This window comes from Poecilia mexicana, unplaced genomic scaffold (genome assembly GCF_051168715.1).
Source record: "Poecilia mexicana isolate PSO_F unplaced genomic scaffold, ASM5116871v1 scaffold_8, whole genome shotgun sequence".
In the NCBI taxonomy this organism is placed as follows: Eukaryota; Metazoa; Chordata; class Actinopteri; order Cyprinodontiformes; family Poeciliidae; genus Poecilia; species Poecilia mexicana.
The window spans coordinates 13,378,526-13,393,691 of NW_028263377.1; the positions used below are offsets into that span (position 1 = coordinate 13,378,526).

At 36.4% G+C, this 15,166-nt stretch overlaps 2 protein-coding genes and 1 long non-coding RNA gene across 3 annotated transcripts in view; 1 reads left to right on the top strand and 2 right to left on the bottom strand.

Moving 5' to 3' along the window:
* Nucleotides 1-15,166, top strand: part of LOC148158002 (uncharacterized) — a 277,765-nt gene that overhangs the window by 170,805 nt on the left and 91,794 nt on the right. The gene's annotated exons all lie outside the window — the stretch shown is intronic.
* il12rb2l (interleukin 12 receptor, beta 2a, like) lies at nucleotides 50-11,204 on the bottom strand. Its single transcript, XM_015008812.2, has 15 exons — nucleotides 10,635-11,204; nucleotides 10,280-10,375; nucleotides 6,941-7,085; nucleotides 6,677-6,822; nucleotides 6,298-6,440; nucleotides 6,058-6,199; nucleotides 4,120-4,196; nucleotides 3,794-4,031; nucleotides 3,297-3,485; nucleotides 3,055-3,159; nucleotides 2,833-2,967; nucleotides 1,754-1,921; nucleotides 1,574-1,643; nucleotides 740-845; nucleotides 50-595 (listed from the first exon to the last, which is right to left on the bottom strand). The coding sequence occupies exons 2-15, from the start codon at nucleotides 10,353-10,355 to the stop codon at nucleotides 254-256; spliced, it is 2,082 nt and encodes a 693-aa protein (XP_014864298.2). The 5' UTR covers nucleotides 10,356-10,375; nucleotides 10,635-11,204; the 3' UTR covers nucleotides 50-253.
* On the bottom strand, nucleotides 11,756-13,879 carry rln3a (relaxin 3a). The gene is made up of 2 exons (XM_015008813.2): nucleotides 12,478-13,879; nucleotides 11,756-12,073 (listed from the first exon to the last, which is right to left on the bottom strand). Exons 1-2 carry the CDS (start codon nucleotides 12,641-12,643, stop codon nucleotides 11,790-11,792), a joined length of 450 nt encoding a protein of 149 aa, XP_014864299.1. The 5' UTR covers nucleotides 12,644-13,879; the 3' UTR covers nucleotides 11,756-11,789.

The following is a 15,166-nucleotide window of genomic DNA, read 5'->3' on the forward strand; positions in this document are numbered from 1 at the left end:
AATCAAGTTCAAGAAAGATGGTATAGCAAAAACTAACAAAAATTAGAAATGTATTCAAGAAAATTTTATCAGATTTATAAACATAGAAAACACAGCTTGAGCGTCACAAAAAGCTGGAACTGTTTGTCATGAATCTTTCCTGCAGTTACAATGACAAAGCTTATTAGACAAAGTCTTATTCCAAACAACACAGAAAATTGTAAAACGGACAAAGACTAAAAACTAACATTCAAGATCCAGAGGAAGCATGCCGTTACTCCACCATTACTTCCAAAGGAGAGGGCATGAAGTGCTTTTCATAACCTGAGGTAGACTGTTCTTCCTCTGATGAGCTCCAACTATCATTCCTCTCTTCATCAGAGTCAACCATTTTACTGTACTCCTTCCTCCCGTATCTGCTGTCTGTACTGTCACTGCTTTCTCTGGTGGGATCCTCCTGTTGATCATCTTGGCAATCCATCAGGGGACAGCCATTCTCCTTTTTCATCATGTCGGGGTCAAAAACCTTGGACTTTATTTCCACAATTTCCAAAATAGAGATTGTTGGATAAGGTTCGTAGAGGGGACTGCGCATCCAAGTCAAGGGCTCGTTAATCTACAGGTGGATCAAAGAGAAGATTATTATTTTTACATTTTTTAAGTAAAACTTAAAAAAACAGCATGTCATTGTGATTAAATGCCAAATAATTTAAATTATTTTTAATAGTTGCAGTTGATTGCAGATTTGATTTTTGCTCACCTGGCGCTTCATCTGTTTGAAGATTTGGCTGTTGCTGGGATCTGGCACTTTCTCATAAAGACACTGAGGTAGGAGTGGGCACTCTTTTTTGCCTCCATGAAAAACACTAATAGCAAAAAAATACATAAACCGATACCATCAATGGCATAAACCCCCCAGGAACCTTTTCACATTACAAACAAACTTTACTTAACTTTCACAGGGATTTTAATTGCATAAAGTAGCATATGACGGCACAGATGAAGAGAAAAATAAGATGCATGGTTTTCAAAATTGTTACTCTTATATGAAAAGACTCACCAACACTTTACACAATTAGCTAATCAGAGTTGAAGGAAAGATGAATGGCAAATACAGGAAACAAGCATTATGGGGGGAAAAAATCTGATGGAGGCTGTAACAGACTTGAGCCTTATAACTCTCGTAAACATACAACTAAAGTTACAATGGAGTAGCTTATATCAAAGCATTTTCATGAAATAGAATTGAATGGCCCCACTACTACTCTAATTCTGGGGTTAGCCTTCGAAATTGTCGATCATAGCAGCTCTTCATTTACATTGAATGTGTGCAGGCTAATTTTCACAGAAGAACGGGCAAAAATGTCCATACAAACACCATAGAGTCATGCCCTAAAAGACTCACTACACCGTGTTGGTCTTTCATACAAAATTACAAAAAATTAATTTTTAATGTTTATGGTTGTAGCCAAACAAAATGTGAACAAGTTTAAGGGATGTGGAAATTTTTTCAGACAAAGTATATACATTTGCTTTGTCAGTATTAATGTTCTTAGATGATTGGCATCAAGGTATCTAGCAATGATTTTCTTACCACAGTATGAAACTGGTGATAGCTATGGCGATGACCAACAGCACAATCACCACAATGGGAGTCACAAATGCTGAAAAGAAATAGAAATATAGTGGAAGAAAGAAATTTAACAAATTTACTTGTTACAGCCATTTTACAAGATATTACATAATAAAATAAAGTTAATACATGATGGCATACCATAATCTTCATGATGATTGAGTTTGAATGTTTTGTTGACCTTTTCACTGGGCCCAGCAGCGGTCACAGCTCTTATCCAAACCGTGTATCCCTGACCTGGACTAAGATCCTTCAGCGTGTAAGTCGTATCTGTGGTATTTATGTAGTGCACTGGTTTGTGGTTTGGATCTGAGGTTAAGAAAAAAACAAAACATAGGACCATCAATTCACACTGTCAAAAAGCATTCCAACTTAGAAAAACAGAAAGATTGTGCCGTTTAGTTGTAATATTTTTATTCAGATTTCCATATGAAATTAATATCCTCCACTATCCAAATAATATCCTTGTGTTGTTGCCACTTTGGTGAGTAAAATAAGAAAAAAGATCATTTTTATTTTATATTGCAGTGGTTATTAGCTCACTCCTACAGGAGATGTCACCACTTCAATCAAGGCCCATAATATGAGTCTTTTTTGTTCTTTTGTATTTTTGTTATTTAGCTATTTCCTTGTTTACAAATTTCGTCATGTTCATTCCCGTCTTGTCTTTCCTACTTTGTTTTGTCTTCTGTTGCTGCTTTGCCAAGTACATTTCCCTGAATGTGATCAATATTTTTATCTTTAGTTGGAATCCCTACATATTCATATTGGACAATTCTATTCTGTCAAAGACATCAGGTTTTCATTTTATTTTAGCAACTTCAATTTCTTTATATCCTTATATGTATCTTCTGTTTAAGCTTTATTGCACTAAACTGAATAAATTAGTCATTTAAGTTAATAAAAATAATTAAACTAAGAGGAATTGCACAGAAAAGAAAGAGCTGCAACACACAGTAACTGCAGAACATATTTAAAATACTATTATTGCTGGTTGTTTCATTGTGGTATATTTACTTTTTATGTTATGTTTGCAATTTGATTGTTTTTGCAATTGGAGTTGGAGAGTTTTTACTGCTTTGTTGCCTGTCAGAAAAATATAGAAACTAAAGAAACTTGTTTGTCATAGAAATTGAAAATTTCTGTGCATCCTACTGTTTATATTATGCAATCTACTATAATTAAGTGTATTGTATCATGTTATTCATAGCATTTTGTACCTCCTTGCTTGTTCAGTCCTATTTCATAGTGCAAGATCTCCCCCCTCTGGTCGGAACAGGGAACTGGATCCCAAGTCAGAATCACCTTAGTTCCAACAATATCAGACACTTTGAATGAAGTCACTTTGGAAGGAACTGATGGAGAAAAAAAAAGTTCATTAACCGTCAATACAAGAAAATACAGTGATTAGGGATTTATGGAGAATAAATCAGCACACTCACCTCCCTGAGCTGAATATCCTGTAGCTGTTGCAAGCTGACTAATTGCATTCGAGTTTGACACTGCAAACAATGATACTTGGTATGGTGTGTAATTTTTAAATGTACCTACAGATGGAGACACATGAGAGTAAAAGAACCATAAATTAAAATAAAAAAATATGTTCCAAATTTTAGAAAAAACACTGAAAAGCTTAAATCGTTCTGAACCACAACAGAAATAAGCCGTATCGCAGGCCACTAACCTTCAAAAAAGGCTGTGGTCTGTTTCTTGTCCACTTTGATCCAGTCAGATCCGCTGCCAGGTAGACACTCTTTGTATTGCACCACATACTGTTTGATGCTGTCGGAAACCTTGGAGGACTGATTCCAGGACACAGTGAGGTTCTTTTCGTTCATCTCGAGGTAAATGTTTGGCTCAGTTGCTTGTTTTCCTAAAGAAAATACAAAATAGGTTTTAGCCTTGTTAATCCACAGAGGAAATACCAGCATTGTGAAACAATCGTGACGTCTAATGTAAGCTGACATAATTTCCTTTAGCAGCAACTCTGACTGAATGTAACATATGAAGGCTTTTATCCCTAGTGCTATAACTATTCTACCAAAAACTAATTTGTTTACAAAAGTCAAAAGTAAATGAACTAAACACATATCAGGTTTTTCTAGTCATATCTCAGGTTAGCGAGGAAAAAGCTGCAATTTCCTCTACTTTACCAATAGAAAGCAAAAAAGAAATAGATACCTGATATCGGCCTAGGCAGACGAGAAGTCTTTGTAGCTCCGAGAGCATTGTAGGCTGATACACTAAAAGATGATACATTCTTCAGAGATGAGGTGAGGCGCCACTTCAATTCATCATACACAAAGAGGCTGCTTGGGTTGTGCGTGGACACATGTATTAGCTGTTCAGTGCGATTATTGTAGAAAACTGTGATTTCATATCCAAGAATGTAACCTCGGGCCTGAGAAATGGAAAGATTCTGGACAAGCCAGATGGTATTGACTGAGTGCTGAATATGTCATTTAGAGAGAGAGAAAGATGGTCTATAAATTCATTTTTGAGCTTACCTTCCAGTACAGAAAACAGTCAGAGTTTGACAAAAGCAGCCCGCAGTCCAACCATGCATCAACCTCTCCAACTGGAGCTGAGAAATGAATGCAAAAAAAGACAAATGTTACATACTCCACACACATTAAATCTACCTAATACAAATCCTAAATGTCAACTTTTGTAGTGCTGATATGTTTTTTAAAGAGTGAAAAGTTGTTTTTGAATCCTGATAGAATGATCAGTCATTCTGTCAATACAAAAACTATTGGCATTATAAATGTAAAGATAAGTCATTAAAGTGAATATGTTTAGACCTCATTATTCTTTTAAGATGTAAGAAGTCAGGAGATGGAGCTCAAATGGCATACATCTCAAAATGTATTCAGCATCTCATGTTTAAACAATTATCGTGAAAGCTATTCATTTGATTATAGTCAAAAAATGTACACCTGTATTTATTTTGCATTTGCATGCAGCGTTTGCCCCTTAAACATTTTGCTATATTAGAGAACTAAGCTTCAGTGCATTTTATTGGGATTTTGTGACACACCAGCACAAAATAGTGCTAAATAACAAGATGGAAAAAAGCGCAAGATAGAATTTATTTGCAAATAAAACCAGTGACCTTCGTTTGTATTTACTCCCCATTACCCTCAAACACCTTACTCTAATTCTCTTAAATAATACCTATTGCACAAAATTGTAGCCACATTATAATATAAATGAAACCAAGGTTGAACCTTTTGGCCTACATAAAAAGAGTATGAGCAGAGGGTTGCGATCATCAGAAATTCGTCAACTCAGCATCCTCTCCCTTACTGGAAAAACAAAACTTTTCACCGCTGGAGGAAATGAGGAACTCTGTTGATACTGCAACTAGTGGCAATCCCAGGTCTCCAATCTGAGGGAACAAACTATCCCCAAAAATGACAATACTCTGTCTCCCAGAGCACGGTTTATTAAGGCTATATACGTCCAGAATTAGGAAGCTGGATGTCTCCCTGTAGTCCTCGTCTCAATCCCAATGTACACTTGTGTGAAACCTGGTGACCAGCATTATGAGGTAACCAGCTGTTGTGATGCTGTACAAGTCTTCCACACACTGCTGAGGCCCCCGATCATTAAATAAATAAATTTGTACATTTCCATTATACTTCACCCAATATACTAAACATCAGTGAGCAAGAGTTAAAAGCAGAATAAGTCATTAGCAGAAAGGATTTTGCATCTTTTTCAAATACTTTACTCTGCAACTCAACCCACAAATATATTTCGCTTACAAATGTGATGCCATTTAAAGGTTAGTAAACAAGTTTTCTGATTAAGTAAGACTGTTTGCCAATAAATATTGCTGCATTCATAAGCACGCATCCAAGGCTGGTGTCGGTGTAACATGTAGAAGGCAATAAAATACATGGTAACACTTTATTTGAAGGGGGGTGAATAAGACTGTCATGACACTGTCATAAACATGACATAACACCTGTCATGAACATGAATAAGCCTTCATGAATAGTTATGACTGTTGTCATAAAGCGTCATTCGGTAAATTATGACACTTTTAATACAAAGTTGACATTATTCAAAATGTCTTTGTTATGACAACTTGACATTAACCAGGAAATCATTACTGTTTAAACTTTACCTTTAATAACATAAAGTTACCTCATTTTTAAAGTGCAATCAGTAATACTTTTATAACAAATTTATATCAGTAATGATTTCTTGGTTAATGTCAAGTTGTCATAACAAAGACATTTTGAATAATGTCAACTTTGTATTAAAAGTGTCATAATTTACCGAATGACGCTTTATGACAACAGTCATAAATATTCATGAAGGCTTATTCATGTTCATGACATGTGTTTATGACAGTCTTATTCAACCCCCTTCAAATAAAGTGTTACCAAATACATTTACTTTTCTTGTCGAATGCCAAAAAAATAAATACTCACACGACTCAGCACTTTTTATTGGATAGCTTGGACTCCAGTCACTCATCAGGCTCGGGTCACATTTACAACGGACCTGAAATTCGTAAACTGTGCTGGGCTGGGGTTCTATGACTCCGTAGCTGCTACTTAAGTTATACTCAGTCTGTGATGAAAGAACGAGGGTAAAAGTTTGGCATTAATTCTTAGGAAAAAAAATACAAAAACACCAAATACCATAGGAAATTAATTTGCCAAACTTACCAGAATCCAGTGTTGATCATCCTTAATACGATATCTAACGTCACAGACTCCAACATTAAGCTCCAGCTCGCCACAGATGGTGCTCCAGTGAATCTCTAACGGATCTTCCTCGCTTAATGTGATTGTAGGTGGAGGCGGCTTGACTGGTGTGATTGGGGAAGAGACAGAGGACTAAAAATCAGGCAGATCTTTGGTCCTCTGCCTCATCTCAGATTGAACGTTTTCAATCGTACATCAGATTGAAAACGTTCAATCCGATGTACGAGTCACAAAAGTAATACAAGGAAGGTATTCTAATAGGATCAGCAATATCTATTTATTTCAGCTATTGGGGATTGTTCTGTCTGACTTCATTAGAAAAACTTGGGAGTAGACGTACTGATGTGCTGGGTGTGGATAACAATTTCCTGAGATTTGACAGAACCATTCTGATTCTGTACCCAAACCCGGAGTTCTCCATGGCTCTCGAAGTTTTCCCGACAGATTTTCCCGTCTAAGCTATTCCGAGTGGTCACAGGCTCCTCCCTGAAAAAAAAGCAGGAGAAGATGTGAGAGGACAGGCCAAGGCAAAAAAAAAAAAAGCAGGGCCTAAAAATGTTTAATTTTGGGAGATTAAGAGCAGAAATTTGCCAAGTGCGTTTACTCTTCATTTTCTGGCTTCCAGTGAAGGGTGTAGATAGGACCGATATCTGGGGGGGGGTTTGGATCCCAAATGCATTCGATAACTGAACAGTGCGTCGGATTGCACGGTCTGAAGCACTCAAGGTTAGAGGGAGGAGCAGGAGGACCTGGTGAGCACAAAGAGAGAACGTGTCAGCATAGATGCATTGTTTTTCCTGCCAGATATATGGATTTGTAGGTTTTCTTTGCATCACATACGATGGATTAATAAATAACAGACATTACTCATCTGTGCTATTTACATATTAGCTATAAATGAGTGCAGACCTAAATGTTTTCCTCTCTCTCCACATGAAATTATTCCCATGCCAGAAACCCGTTGAATAGTTCCTCTACCTCAAGCATAAAATAGGTCTCTGAGCAACCTCCTGCTGGTATGTAGTGGATCCGGAAGGTGCTTCCCTTTTTCCGCATTTTGTAATGTTACAGACTTATTCCAAATTATATTAAATTAATATCTTTCCTCAAAATCCTACTCACAAATACTCCATTATGACAATGTGGATTTTTTTTTTTTTTTACAGATTTATTAAAAAACAGAAAATTGAGAAATCACATTTACGTAGATATTCACAGTCTTTGCTTAATACTTTGTTGATCCACCTTTGGAAGCAATTACTGCCTGACGTCTTTTTGAATATGACGCCACAAGCTTAGCTGAGGTGAGCAGTTTCATCCATTCTTCTTTACAGTCCTTCTCAAGCCCCATCAGGCTGAATGGAGTCATCATTATCAGATCTCTCCAGAGATGTTCAATCAGATTCAAGTCTGGACTCTGGCTCGGTCACTCCAGGGCTCTGAAGCCACTCCTTTGGGATGATGGCCATGTACTTTGGGTCGTTGTCCTGCTGAAGAATTAACCAGTGCACCAGGCTAAGGTCAAAAGCGCTTTGAGGCAAGTTTTTATCCAGGATGTCTCTGTAGGTTGCTGCATTCATCTTTCTCTCCATCCTGACTAGTCTCCCAGTTCCTACTGCTGCAAAACATCCCCATAGCATGATGTTACCACCACCATTCTTCACAGTAGTGGTGGTATTGTCCTGGTTTCCTCCAAACTTTATTCCTGGCGTTCACACCAAAGTGTTCAATCTCAGACCAGATAATTTAGTTTCTCATGGTTTAATCCTTCAGGTGCCTATTGGCCAGTGCCTTTTATGAAGGAGTGGCTTTCGTCTGGCCAGTCTACCATACAGGTCTGATTGGTGGATTGCTGTTGAGATGGTTGGTCTTCTGGAAGGTTCTCCACTCTCAACAGAGGAAACCTAGAGATCTGACAGAGTGACCATTGGTTTCTTGATCGCCTCCCTGATCGATCAGGCGTGATGGCACTAGAGAGAGTCCTGCTGGTTCCAAACTTCATCCGTTCACCAATAATGGAGGCCACTGAACTCACTGGAACCTTCAAAGCAGCAGAAATGTTTCTGTATCCTTCTCAAGATCTGTGCCTCAAGACAGTCCTGTCTTGGAGGTCTACAGATAATTCCTTTGATTTCATGCTTGATTTTTACCTCTGACCTGCTGTTAGCTGTGGGATCTAACATAGGTGGGTCTGTGCCTTTCCAGATCTAGCCAGTTTAACTAAACTTACACATGTGGAGTCCATGTAAGCTGTGGAAACATTCAAAAGATGATCTGTGGATGTAGCTCAGTTTGGAGCTTCATGGCAAAGGATGTGAATATTTACAGAAATGTGATTTTTTTGGGGGTAGCAAAATCCTCAAAGAACATTTTTTCACATTATCGTAATTTGGTTGAGGATGCATTAAAACATGATCAACACTCCAGCAAGAACTCAGAATATTGATCATTAAGAAGTAGTTGTGCAGATATATGTGTGATTTATTTATAAACAGACAAAGGTCTTACAGAGCCAAAAAAGCAGTAGCGGTACGGGAGGTACTATCCTCGTGAGTCACAATACAAAAATATAATGGCTGCTGTGTGAAGCTGCCAGGGGTATGAGTCAGAAAAAAAAATCCAAGTATCTGTGACATTTTCTATGTAACAAACATGGTAAAATATTACATCTCGTCATTTTTACAACACAGAGAAAAAGAAAGAGAAAAAAGAGACCCCTATTTTACTGCCCATCAGTATCTATATATTTCATCTGGGAGGTAAAATTGATAAAAAATAAAAATAAAAGCAAAAACAAACAGGAAGCAGTTCTCTAAAAAATGCACAAAAAGTTACAAAACAAAGAAAGGTACACTCATTTTAAACAACAATACAAAGGATGTTTGAGTGACTCACATGCTCATCCGCCTGTCTCTCAAACTTACACTTTTTTTTTTACACATTCAATACACGCCTGTCACCTTTACCCATTTCTCATAAGCCTACGTGTGCTTTGCAGTAATAAGTTCAATACTTGCACACGAGACATTACAAGAAGGCGCAGTAGTTGTTGTGTTAACAGGAAGCAGGTAGCTACAATCTGAATGAGTGCTGTCTTCCTTTAAGACCACTTCCCTTTTAATATAGACTGCAAATCAAATCATATTTAAAGCATAAATCCAAATAATTGCTCATATTATATATAATGCAAAGCAAAAGTAAGGCTATCGATTGTTAAAATAGACTTAACTGACTAATCTGATCACATATTTGTGGTTTTTACTGTGATCACAAGAAAGGCAGCATCAAATAGTGTTGAAAAATGTGTTTACTACATACAGTCAGAACATTACAAATTCAAATACTGCTCTAAAAACAACCAACAAGGATGCTTTCTAACAGTAGCATCATTCAATAGTGCAACTATAAAGCCAGATAGTAGTAGGCAACTGCATTTGGGCATATTTTAAAAAGCAAATGCAGCATTTTTATTTTATTTTTTTAATTATCTAGTGGAAGCACCTAGGTTAGTTTACATACATTAGATTAACATTAGATTGTTTTTTTCTTTTTCCCCCCTTTCCTTTGGTTTGCTATTTTGTTTGCATTTCCTTTTAATTCCTGTAAAGCACTTTCTATTGCCTTGTTGCTGAAAATGTGCTAAATAAATAAAATTACCTTTTACCTTTAAAAAATGAAAACGTTCAAACTATAGAATTAAACAACCATATATAATCAATATTACCACAGGGTGAAAGTTTATTTTTAATATAGTTTTTAAATAAACATATTGCTCCTTGATATAATAGTATTTTCAACTCAAGCAAAACATATGATGAACAGTACAGCTCATTTTATAATAATGGTAGAAAATAAACTTGTTAATTTCTGAGGAAATGTGGATTTATGAAGCTTGGAGATATTCTTCTCCCAGTAATAAATATACAAATTTGAATAAGCCTACCTGGGCTAGAACAACAACAGTACAGGAAGGTGACCAGCAAGACGGGCAGCAGCCACCACGTCGTAGGTGTGGCCATCACATTTGGACCTCAAGTTTCTGAAAAACAAATACGTTTTCATTCCGTAGATTTATCTTTACTTGAAGTGAATAAATTTATACAACGAACCAAAACCTCGGTAAAAACAAGTCACTGCGAGAACCTCACGAGACCCTCGCGTCAGGTAAAATGTGCTGCTATTAAGAGTTGCGTTCACTTCCCCGACATAGCAGGAATACATATATAAGCACCAACATTTGCTCTTTAGCAGGGCTATACATTAAGTAAATATTTCTACTATAACGCAAAATTCTTTACCTCATTTCGAGATACACAAAGACACATGAAGCGCATGTTGTGGCCGTAGGAAACTAACGCTGAAAAAAAGTTACTGCGGAATTAAAAACTTTGCCGGGTGAAGCTCCTCCCTTTTCAGGAATTACCGATGACGTAGAAAGTACATTATGGTTATATTTTTATTCTCGGGCTCTGTTCTTCATTCTTCCGGTATGGCTCTCTGATGTTGTCCTAAAACGTGCCCTCACTGTCAAAGCATGTTTTGCTTTTGTTTTGTTTCGCTTTTTTGCTGTTGTTGTTTTCGTTGTTTTTTTTGTTTTTGTTTTTTCCTTTTTGGAGTGTCTGTTTTTATCACAATACAACTTATAATAAATTGGAACAGCCTGATGAAGCATAATGAAACTGAATGCAGTTATTTCAAATTGAAGCTGAACATTCATTCCACTTTTTGTTGCTTTGCTTTTTTGCCTTCGTTTTTTGTTTGTTTGTTTGTTTGTTTTAAAGCATATTGAGGGTGTTTTTTTTTATTTTGCTTGTCAGAATGGACGGAATTTCAGCTGCATGCACTATTAGCAGCCAAAATTTACATGAACAGACTGGTGCAAAAAGAAAAATTTGAACTAACACTGGTTTTACTTTATTGCAAATTTACTTTTTTCCATTTGTTTCTGAGACTGACCATTTCCTCAAGAGTTTACAGTTTTCTTCTGTATTTTGTTAACAAAATGTATGTGATAAATATTTCTGTGAGAAAAAAAACACATCACATGTTTGTGAGTAAGGCATTTTATAGTTTTATGACAGTTTTGTTGTTTTGAATGGGAAATTGTTACATCACATTTGTTCAATGAAACATATAGAAAATATTTTTACACTACAAATGACATTAGACCTACTTTCACATGACAGGCTGTTTATGAAGTTTTACAAAATGTAGCACAAAGTTCTTAAAAGTTGCAGAAACATTAATTTAATCAGGAATGAAAAAAGTACATTTATTCCTGTCTCTCTTTAAACACTGAAAACATTTTAGTACGGAAAACAGAACACATTTACTAATTCGACTCAAGTTCTTGACAAACATGAAACAAAATTAAAATGTTTCTGTGTGTATGTGTGCATATTTGTGGGAGGGTGTAAAAACATTTGCTAACACATGCTTTCATTCATCAACCCTCAGCAAAGGGAGCTGATCTCGCTTTTGCTGCAGCCCCACTTGCAGCAGGCGTTGGACAGACCCACCACGACGTCCCGGCCTTTGCGGTCAGCTTTCCGGAGAGCCTCCAGGATTTCATCAGTAATGAACGACCGGGTGGACCTGCTGAACCCACCATTAGGGTTGTTTTGGGGCGTGAAGCTGAGGTCTTTGGTTGTTTGAAGGAAGTTTTCAACCATAAAGTTGGAGGTCAAGCCCTCTGACGACTCATCTTGATGGGAGGTGAATGGGTCTTCTGAAACATCTGGTGGAGGGAACAATACGGCTTGCTCATGTTTACTATCATAAAAGATGCACCAAAAGATTACGTGATAGTAGGAGTACCTGGATCATCAAATGCACCTGTTATTGTAACATAACTCTATTAATATCTGATTTAAATATATTCTATTTCAGTTGTTGCTTGAACCAGTACCCTAAGACTACATGGCAAAAATATGGACTCAATTACACTTCAAACAATTCAAACATAAAGTTGATCATGGATTTTAAATTAACTCTCCACTGGTTTGGAAATCTTATGAATAGATGTAATAATGTGTGATTTTGACCATCTTTGAGATCAAGTTACATGCAAATTATAAAAAAAAATATCCTGACAGTATAATAAGAGTGAAAGTGAAGATTTAGACGCTCCCGCAGGCTTACCTGGACTTCTAAGTGATCGTTTCCAGCGTGATCCTCCGCAGGTGAAGATGACTGCTCGAATAAACTCTCTGCCACAGAGTTTCACCCCATACGTTGGATCCTCCATGGGCTGAGCTCCAACCCCAGCCACAAGCAAACACACGGCCATTACCACTGCTTTCCACATTGTATCCCAAGCAAGTAAAGCAAGATGGAAAATTTTTTTTTCTTATGTCTGTGTCCCAGTTTGCTTGAGCTGTGCCCCTGCAGGTGATCCAGATCTGGTTTATAAAGGAGTTTGTTGCTATGTATTGGAGAGGATGGCAGGCCTTCTCAAGCAGAGAGAGAAAGAGAGAGAGAGAGAGAGAGATTTGAAAAAGTGATATAGTGGAAGACCTTTATGGAAACAAAAGGCAGACCAAAGGTGGCATAATCAGCAAATGCATTAGAAGCATCTGTGATACAATTGTATTTCAGCTTGTGACGTATATTCATTTCCATCACTGTCCTAACCCTTTCTCAAATTTGAAACAGACTTAATAAAAGTCTCTGTAATTATCCAAACAAGCTATGACTAACTGATCAGATTGCATATTTAAATTGTTAAATATGCATTTGTTGATATGCAACAGTTTAAAACCTGGTTGGCATACATTTGTATTTGTACAGAAAGGTCTCATTTCAGAGCAGGGGTGCTTCCAGAAAGTTTGCAAAGGAGTGACCAGATGGGATCCATGTCCATGTCTCTGGGTGGCACATAACAAATTTATCAGGAGCTTTATAACATCAATCATGGCAGCTAAAAGTGGTCTTCACCTCTTTTAGACAAACATAAGAAATCACTAGGCACATCAGGTTATCTGACCAGAAGAGCAGTGAAGATACAACCACATTAAAATTGAAACCCCACAGATAGACACCAGCCCTAATGCAACCTCGCAAGGGCAAGCAAGTAAAGAAGATGGAAAGAAAGAAAGAGGATTTGATTCTGCTTCTGACATGTTGACTTTAATTATTATATTATTTGCCATTCTTGATTTTCACATCACCCTATATGACTTTTGAACATTTCATTTCTTTTTTCTTTTTTTAAATTGAAAATTACCTTTTCTGTTAGCCCTTTGCCAAAAGGTGAACAGGAGGGAATGAGAAAGGATCGGTGACATTTTCAAAAACAGATAACATTGAATTCTCGCCATGAGTCAGAAAACTATAAAGTACATTTTTTATCAGTTGCTACATAGTCAAAGGTCGCCCGTTTAGGAAATTACAATAGCAATGGTGAATATGTAATTAATGAAAGGATAAAAACCAAGCTAAATGGCATTTTGGCAGGGCATCCACTATGACACTCATTAACACGTCATCATTGGGGTCATAGCAGCACAATAAAAATGCAAACCAGTTAAATCAATAAATGTATTTGTTTTGAACAAACTTTAGAATGTGTTGTTTTATCTTGATTGTGTAATATATACAATACATCTTAAGATACAGTGTGTTTCACAAATAAATATATTGTCATGTTTTAATCTTGTATTTTGTTTCTCTCTTGCATAAGAAATTTTAACCTTTCTCAGCCTGAATCAATAATTAATAGACAGAAACATCTGTTTTTCACTATCTAAAATGTTTATTGGATGCTTTTAACAAAGCACACACAATTTTCGGTAACACTTTATTTGAAGGGGGTTGAATAAGACTGTCATGACACTGTCATAAACACCCGTCATGAACATGAATAAGCCTTCATGAATATTTATGACTGTTGTCATAAAGCGTCATTCGGTAAATTATGACACTTTTAATACAAAGTTGACATTATTCAAAATGTCTTTGTTATGACAACTTGACATTAACCAAGAAATCATTACTGTTTAAACTTTACCTTTAATAACATAAAGTTACCTCATTTTTAAAGTGCAATCAGTAATACTTTTATAACAAATTTATATCAGTAATGATTTCTTGGTCATAAATATTCATGAAGGCTTATTCATGTTCATGACAGGTGTTTATGACAGTATCATGTCAGTCTTATTCAACCCCCTTCAAATAAAGTGTTACCCAATTTTCTATATTTCTCTTTTTATCTTTCATAATCAAGATATTATCCATTTATTGTCATGTATTTCCCAACTTTAAATATATAATTTGTATTCTGTAAAATATATGGCTTAATTAAGCCACATTTACCACTTTTATATAACGGATTTTTGCTTTTTTTACTTGGGATTTCTTCCTGTCATCATGTGTTAGGTCAGGTGGGTCTTTACTTCATCTTCAGTTCATGCTTTTGGATTCTCCCCCAATCTTGGTATTTTGCTTTACAATCTTCTCAGGGTTGTGCTTAACCCTATTACCTATGGATAGTTTTCTACCACACGTTTTCCTTTCATTCTACTTTCCATTAATATGCTTGGGCACAGCACTCTGTGAGCAATCGGCTTCTTTAGAAATGACCTTTCGTGGTCGCCAATGACTCTTCCTCATGATTTTGTAGGTAGTCTGCAAAATGGCTATAACATAACAGCATTTAATTAAAAAAAAATCCTTTACTTTATTCGTCTTATGTAATATTCCCATTTCACAATAAACTGAAATATAGCTTTTCATCAAATGTAAGCCATAATCATCAAAACTTGCAGGAATAAATGCTTAGTGTGTACTAAATCGTCGCTTTTAATTATACTTGTGAAAATTAACTTCA

Excerpts from the sequence above, each read along its gene's own strand:
- il12rb2l (XM_015008812.2), bottom strand. The coding sequence starts at position 10,355 with ATGGCCACACCTACGACGTGGTGGCTGCTGCCCGTCTTGCTGGTCACC. Across the intron at positions 3,160-3,296 it reads GACCACAGCCTTTTTTGAAG|GTACATTTAAAAATTACACA; the intron begins GTTAGTGGCCTG and ends CTCCATCTGTAG. Across the intron at positions 2,968-3,054 it reads AGGATATTCAGCTCAGGGAG|TTCCTTCCAAAGTGACTTCA; the intron begins GTGAGTGTGCTG and ends TTTCTCCATCAG.
- rln3a (XM_015008813.2), bottom strand. The coding sequence starts at position 12,643 with ATGTGGAAAGCAGTGGTAATGGCCGTGTGTTTGCTTGTGGCTGGGGTT. Across the intron at positions 12,074-12,477 it reads ACGATCACTTAGAAGTCCAG|ATGTTTCAGAAGACCCATTC; the intron begins GTAAGCCTGCGG and ends TCCCTCCACCAG.